Source organism: Salvelinus alpinus, chromosome 7 (assembly GCF_045679555.1).
Source record: "Salvelinus alpinus chromosome 7, SLU_Salpinus.1, whole genome shotgun sequence".
NCBI classification, from domain to species: domain Eukaryota; kingdom Metazoa; phylum Chordata; class Actinopteri; order Salmoniformes; family Salmonidae; genus Salvelinus; species Salvelinus alpinus.
In genome coordinates, this window is record NC_092092.1 from 68,481,473 (window position 1) to 68,489,769 (window position 8,297).

General features: G+C 42.4%; 1 protein-coding gene across 3 annotated transcripts in view; it reads left to right on the forward strand.

The window, feature by feature from the left end:
• The window catches only part of LOC139581513 (fibroblast growth factor receptor-like 1), an 87,526-nt gene extending 79,574 nt beyond the window's left edge, over window positions 1-7,952 (forward strand). For all 3 annotated transcript variants that reach the window (XM_071411346.1, XM_071411343.1, XM_071411344.1), the window contains one exon: window positions 655-7,952. In XM_071411346.1, the coding sequence (XP_071267447.1) occupies window positions 655-1,058 (404 nt within the window). In that variant the 3' untranslated portion in view covers window positions 1,059-7,952. The remainder of the gene's footprint in view (window positions 1-654) is intronic.
• Window positions 7,953-8,297: the final 345 nt, after the last annotated feature.

Sequence of the window (8,297 nt, forward strand, 5' to 3'; positions counted from 1 at the left end):
AACCATATTATAACACCCTGTTTAACCATAACACCCTGTTACAACCATATTATAACACCCTGTTTAACCATAACACCATGTTACCACCATATTATAACACCCTGTTTACCCATAACACCATGTTACCACCATATTATAACACCCTGTTTAACCATAACACCATGTTACCACCATATTATAACACCCTGTTTACCCATAACACCATGTTACCACCATATTATAACACCCTGTTTACCCATAACACCATGTTACAACCATATTATAACACCCTGTTTAACCATAACACCCTGTTACAACCATATTATAACACCCTGTTTAACCATAACACCATGTTACCACCATATTATAACACCCTGTTTAACCATAACACCCTGTTACAACCATATTATAACACCCTGTTTAACCATAACACCATGTTACCACCATATTATAACACCCTGTTTACCCATAACACCATGTTACCACCATATTATAACATCCTGTTACATTCTCAACCAAACAACATGTGATGCACCCATCATCCACAACTGTTAAACTGAAGTTGTTTTAATAATGGTTATATTTTCTACTGTATGTATTCTCCATCAGGTTTTAATAGTGACTTTTGACCAAGCTGCTCATAACTCCCCATATTTCCTCTTCTCTCCCCTCCAGACCCAAAGCCTCACCACACTCCCATCCCCACAGCTACCTCCCCCAGCCTGCCCTGGCCTGTGATCATCGGCCTCCCAGCCGGGTTGGTGTTCATCCTGGGTACTGTCCTGCTGTGGTTCTGTCAGTCCAAACGCCACTGCTCCTCTGGAGGTGTGGTCACCACTCAGGCCCTGACCGCCTCACAGCGCCCGCCCCCCCGGGTACCAGCCTGCCCACCCAGCGGGGACAAAGACTGCCTGAGCTACTACATGACCCAGCAGCAGCAGCTCCTCCTGGCCCAGGGAGGCAGCGGTCTGGCGGTCCCTAAAGTCTACCCAAAGATCTACACAGACATCCACACACACACCCACTCACACATGGATGGGAAAGTGCACCAACACCAGCATATCCACTACCAATGTTAGCTGCCACTGTCCCGACAGGCCCTCATGTCTGCAGTGTTGGGTCAGCTCCCACCACCTCCCCTCCACATGCCCAGTCCTGCTTTCCTCCTAAAGACCCAGCCAAACAGTCTGAGCTGGGGTGCTGCACACAAACCCTCTTACTGCTAAATAATGTACTGTAGTGAAGGCCCTGGGGAACATGGACATAGTCAGGACAGATAGCACCCTCCATGAGGTACAGAATAAGGGACATGGAAATGCCGTTCAGGAATCCCACATGAACTAATGTGAGTCCAAATGGAGCAATATTTCACACAGAACCCCACTCTGCAGAGAGATGGCAACATTTGTTTCTCTAGTCTGGTTCAATCTGCACAAACTCACAGTGACTGAAATTAGTGAATGTATAGAGTTAGCTCTGTCTCATTTGAGAGTCTTTACTCTGTAGGAAAATAACAGCATTTCCTGCAACACCTCTCTGGCCTTCATGTGCAGTGACTGTGGAAGGGTCTAAGAGGATTATGTATATTAGCTCCACATTTTTGTCAGATGCACAGCCTCAGCAAGCACCAAAAGGAATACGGTGCAATGTAAAATGTTCACAGATTTTCTGGATTGCCGTTGGATTGAATCAGAATCCAAATGTGCCTTCACATCCTGAGAAGGTCAGAAGCAGGTCAACCAACAGAGACACAGCGGATTGAGTCAACAAAGATTGCATGTATTTTGTTTCTCAAAAAGGTTTTGTTCAAGGAAAAGGACCTGCAAAGCATTACAGTCTTTTGTCTGTTGTATGTGTACGTGAATGGAAAATTATTTATGGGTAATAGGAAATGGTATGAAATCGTGTAAAGAACGTTAGAATTCCTAAGGCCGATCATATTGTCACTATCCTAAAAAAGATCCTAGATACTGAAATATTCAGAATTACAGCAACGCATACAATACTGTGTTCTTCTCGTTATTACTTGGGTTTTACAGGTCACTGACATGTGGGCGTCATGGTCAGTGGTACTGTTGGGCTGATCCAAACCGCAGGGGCACCCAATCACAAAAGGACTTGTTCAACTTTTGAATTCTCAGGTGGCCATCTTTCTTTTTGTCTCTTGTTCTTTGGGTGTGTATAGGGTATAACTCTGACCACTAAATTAAACTGTGGAATATGTCTTTGACTGCTCATGTAATGGAACCCTTTTCAAGCTTTGAGAAGAGAAACGGAAAGCTTCCCAAAAACCAAAATAGAGTATGATTGCAGCATTGTCTGTGAAAAGTGTCCTCAAACTGATTGTTCAGTTCTGTGTTTTACCCCAGTATTTGTTGTGTCAAAGCTAATGGACTGCCAGATTAAGAATTCATGCACTTATTCCAAGTATGTTGATCAAAGTAGTGTTAAAGTTCATCTATTACTTTCAGCCTTTTGGGGGGAATCTAGAATCATGGAATATCCCCTGTTGAATTGACCTACAAATTGAAATCCTAAGTAATTGTCTAGACTCAAAAAAATATATATATATTTATACACAGTGCATTCTGAAAGTATTCAGAGCCCTTGACTTTTTCCACAATTTGTTACATTACAGTATTTGTCTAAAAATTTATTCGTTTTTCCCCTCAATCTACGCACAATACCCCATAATGACATAGCAAAAACAGGTTTTAAACATTATTGCACATGTATACTTTATCATTTTTAATATCACATTTACATAAGTATTCAGACCCTTTACTCAGTACTTTGTTGAAGCACCTTTGGCAGTGATTACAGCCTTGAGTGTTCTTGGGTGTGACGCTACAAGCTTGGCACACCTGTATTTGGGGAGTTTCTCCCATTCTTCTCTGCAGATCCTCTCAAACTCTGTCAGGTTTAATGGGGAGCGTTGCTGCACAGCTATTTTCAGGTCTCTCCAGAGATGTTCAAACGGGTTCAAGTCTGGGCTCTGGCTGGCTGTGTGCTTAGGTTTGTTGCCCTGTTGGAAGCGGAACCTTCACCGAATGATCTCTCTGTACTTTGCTCAGTTCATCTTTCCCTCGATCCTGACTAGTCTTCCAGTCCCTGCCGCTGAAAAACATCCCCACAGCATGGTGCTGCCACCACCGTGCTTCACAGTAGGGATGGTGCCAGGTTTCCTCCAAACGTGACACTTGGGATTCAGGCTAAAGAGTTCAATCTTGGTTTCATCAGACCAGAGAATCTTGTTTCTCATGGTCTGAGAGTCCTTTAAGTGCCTGTTGGCAAACTCCAAGCGGGCTGTCATGTGCCTTTTACTGAGGAGTGGTTTCTGTCTGGCCATTACCATAAAGGCCTGATTGGTGGAATGCTGCAGAGATGGTTGTCCTTCTGGAAGGTTATCCCATCTCCACAGAGGAACTCTGGAGCTCTGTCAGAGTGACCATCAGGTTCTTGGTCACCTCCCTGACCAAGGACCTTCTCCCCTGTTTGCTCAGTTTTGCCAGGCGGCCATCTCTAGGAATAATCTTGGTGGTTCCAAACTTCTTCCATTTAAAAATGATGGAGGCCACTGTGTTCTTGGGGACCTTCAATGATGCATTTTTTGGTACCCTTCCCCAGATCTGTGCCTTGACACAATCCTGTCTCAGAGCTACGGAGAATTTATTCGACCTCATGGCTTGGTTTTTGCTCTGACATGCACTGTCAACTGTGGGACCTTATATAGACAGGTGTGTGCCTTTCCAAATCATGTCCAATCAATTGAATTTACCACAGGTGGACACCAATCAAGTTGTAGAAACATCTCAAGGATGGTCAATGGAAAACGGATGCACCTTAGCTCAATTTAGAGTCTCATATCAAAGGTTCTGAACACTTATGTAAATAAGGTATTTCTGTGTTTTGTTTTTAATAAATTTGCAAAAATTTCTAGAAACCTGTTTTCGCTTTGTCATTATGGGTTATTGTGTGTAGATTGATGAGGGAAAAAATGTATTTAATCCATTTTAGAATAAGGCTGTAACATAACAAAATGTGGAAAAGGTCAAGGGGTTTGAATACCTTCCGAATGCATATACACAGTTCTGTGAAAAAGTTTCCCCCCCCCTCTCTAATTTTCTCTACTTTTTCATATTTTTGATACTGAATGTTATCAGATCTTCAACCAAATCCTCATGTTAGATAAAGGAAACCTGAGTGAACAAATAACACAACAATGACTTATTTATAAACAAAGTTATGCAACACCCAATGCCCCTGTGTGAAAAAGTAATTGCCCTCTTACATTCAATAACTGGTTGTACCACCTTTAGCTGCAATGACCACAACCAAACACTTCCTGTAGTTGTTGATCAGTCTCTCACGTCACTGTGGAGGAATTTTGTCCCACTCTTCCATGCAGAACTGCTTTAACTCAGCGACATTTCTGGGTTTTCAGGCATGAACTGCTCGTTTCAAGTCCTGCGACAACATCTCAATTGGGATTAGGTCTGGACTTTGACTAGGCCATTTCAAAACTTTTTGGACATTTTCATGTAGACTTGATTGTGTGTTTTGGATCATTGTCTTGCTGCATGACCCAGCTGTGCTTCAGCTCACAGACGAATGGCCTGACATTCACCTGTAGAATTCTCTGAAACAGAGCAGAATTGGCGGTTCCTTATATTAAGGTACTTGCCTTACCGTCAATCCAGGCCCTGTGGCAACAAAGCATCCCAAACTATCACGCTACCACCACCATGCTTGGCTGTTGGTATAAGGTTCTTACTGTGGAATGCAGTGTTTGGTTTTCGCCAGGCATAATGGGACCCAGGTCGTTCACGAAATTATACTTTTGACTCATCTGTCCATAGAACATTCTTCCAAGAGTCTTGATGATCATCCAGGGGCTTTTTGGCAAACTTGAATCAACCTTTTGGACGAGATGGGTGTCATTATATCCGGCGAAAACCAACCACAATCAAGTGTACATGAAAATGGTTTAAAAGCAACAAATTTGAAGTTTTTGAATAGCCTAGTCAAAGTCCAGACAAATTCCAATTGAGATGTCTCAGGACTTGAAACGAGCAGTTCATGCTTGAAAAACCATCAATGTTGCTGAGTTAAACCAGTTCTGCATGCTAGAGTGGGCCAAAATTCCTCCACAGCAATATGAGAGATTGATCAACAACTACAGGAAGCATTTGGTGGCAGTCATTGCAGGTAAAGGTCGCACAACCAGTTATTAAGTGTAAGGGGGCAATTCATTTTTCACACAGGTGAATTTGGGGAGGCAGGTAGCCTGCTGGTTAGAGCGTTGGGCCAGTAACCTGAAAGGTTGCTGGATCGAAACCCTGAGCTGACAAGGTAAAAATCTGTCGTTCTGCCCCTGCACAAGGCAGTTAGCCCACTGTTCCCCAGTAGGCTGTCATTGTAAATAAGAAATTGTTCTTAACTGACTTATGTAGTTAAAATAAAAAATGTAGTGTTGCAATACTTTGTTAAATAGATCAAATAAGTGTCAATTTTTTTGGTATTTGTAAACTCAGGTTCCCTATTAGGTTTTGAAATCTGATTCAGTATTGAAAATATGCAAAAATAGAGAAAATCAGAAAGGGGGCAAATATATATACACACACACACACACACAGTATATCAAAAGTCAAAAGTTTGGACACACCTACTCATTCAAGGGTTTTTCTTCATGTTTACTATTTTATACATTTTAAAATAATAGTGAAGACATCAAAACTATAAATAACACATATGGAATCATCTAGTAACCAATAGAGTGTTAAACAAATCAAAATATGTTTTAGATTTTAGATTCTTCAAAGTAGCCACCCTTTGCCTTGATGACAGCTTTGCACACTCTTGGCAGTCTCAACCAGCTTCCCCTGGAATGCTTTTCCAACACTCTTGAAGGAGTTCCCACATATGCTGAGAACTTGTTGGCTGCTTTTCCTTCACTCTGCAGTCCAACTCATCCCAAACCATCTCAATTGGGTTGAGGTCGGGTGACTATGGAAACCAGGTCATCTGATGCAGCACTCCATCACTCTCCTTCTTGGTCAATTAGCCCTTACACAGCCTGGAGGTGTGTTGGGTCATTGTCCTGTTGAAAAACAAATGATAGTCGCACTAAGCACAAACCAGATGGGATGGTGTATCGCTGCAGAATGCTGCTGTGGTAGCCATGCTGGTCAAGTTGCCTTGAATTCTAAATTAATCACCAACAGTGTCACCAGCAAAGCAACATCACACCACCTCCTCCATGCTTCACGGTGGGAACCACACATGCAGAGATCATCCGTTCACCTACTCTGCGTCTCACAAAGACACGGCTGTTAGAACCAAAAATCTCATATTTGGACTCATCAGACCAAAGGACATATTTCCACTCGTCTAATATCCATTTACCCCTTTTTTCTACCCAATTTTGTGGTATCCAATTGGTATTTACAGTCTTGTCTCATCGCTGCAACTCCCATACGGACTCGGGTGAGGCGACGGTCAAGAGCCATGCGTCCTCCGAAACACAACCCAACCAAGCCACACTGCTTCTTGACACAATGCCCACTTAACCCGGAAGCCAGCCACACCAATGTTTCTGAGGAAACACCGTACACCTGGCGACCGTGTCAGAGTGCACTGTGCCCGGCCCGCCACAGGAGTTGCTAGTGCGGGATGGGACCAGGACATCCCTGCCGGCCAAACCCTTCCCTAACCCGGACGACGCTGGGCCAATTGTGCGCCTCCCCATGAGTCTCCCGGTCGCAGCAAGCTGCAAAAGAACCTGGACTCGAACCCAGAATCTCTAGTGGCACAGCTAGCACTGCGATGCAGTGCCTTAGACCACTGTGCCACACGGGAGGCCCCTTTGCTCATATTTCTTGGCCCAAGCAAGTCTCTTCTTCGTATTGGTGTCCTTTAGCAGTGGTTTCTTTGCAGCAATTTGACCATGAAGGCCTGACTCACACAGTCTCCTCTGAACAGTTGATGTTGAGATGTGTCTGTTACTTGAACTCTGTGAAGCATTTTTTTGGGCTACAATTTCTGCTAATGAACTTATCCTCTGCAGCAGAGGTAACTCTGGGTCTTCTTTTCCTGTGGCGGTCCTCATGAGTGCCAGTTTCATCATAGCGTTTGATGGTTTTTGCAGCTGCACTTGAAGAAACTTTAAAAGTTCTTGAAATGTTCCATATTGACTGACCTTCACGTGTTAAAGTAATGATGGACTGTCATGTCTCTTTGCTTATTTGAGCTGTTCTTGCTGTAATATGGACTTGGTCTTTTACCAAATAGGGCTATCTTCTGTATACCAACAATACTTGTCACAACACAACTGATTGTCTCAAAAGCAGAAATGTACTTTTAACAAGGCACACCTGTTAGTTGAAATGCATTCCAGGTGACTACCTCATGAAGCTGGTTGAGAGAATGCCAAGAGTGTGCAAAGCTGTCATCAAGGCAACGGGTTGCTTCTTTGAAGAATTTCAATAATAAAATATATTTAGATTTGTTGAAAAAAATGTTGGTTACTACATGATTCCATATGTGTTATTTAATAGTTTTGATGTCTTCACTATTATTCTACAATGTAGAAAATAGTACAAATAAATAACCCTTGAATGAGTAGGTGTGTTCAAACTTTTGACTGGTACTGTATATCAATGTCTACTTTAATTTAATTTCATAAACAATAATTATAATTTTTTTCTTTGCAATTGGGCATTATGTAAAATTTTTAATTAAATAGTACCTCATCAGTGGATGACATTTTGTCTTATAGTTACAGTGTAAGCTATGTAGCAAACGTGTCAAGTGTAAAATATTTATATGTGCCATTCAGATATTCAAAACATTATTGGTAAAGTTTCTATAGGCAATCTTGTACAGTCTATTGTCTTTTAGGTTCAATATGATTTTTGTCACATGGAAACATTTTAATCATTTTATCAACGTCATTAAAATGGTAGTTAATCTTTGCAATTTGTGTTTTATATGAAGCTGTGCAATGAATAGTGCTGTTTATGTGTACAATTCATGCATGCATGTCAAGTGACTTGTGTTGTATAAAAATAATAGAGAACATCATAAAATCAGTCATCAACAAATAGTCTAGAGGGACAGGCCACAGACAGCCAAGAGGGACAGGCCACAGACAGACAAGAGGGACAGGCAACAGACAGTCAAGAGGGACAGGCCACAAACAGCCTAGAGGGACAGGCCACAGACAGCCTAGAGGGATATGCCACCGACAGCCTAGAGGGATATGCCACCGACAGCCTAGAGGGACAGGCCACAGACAGCCTAGAGGGACAGGCCACAGA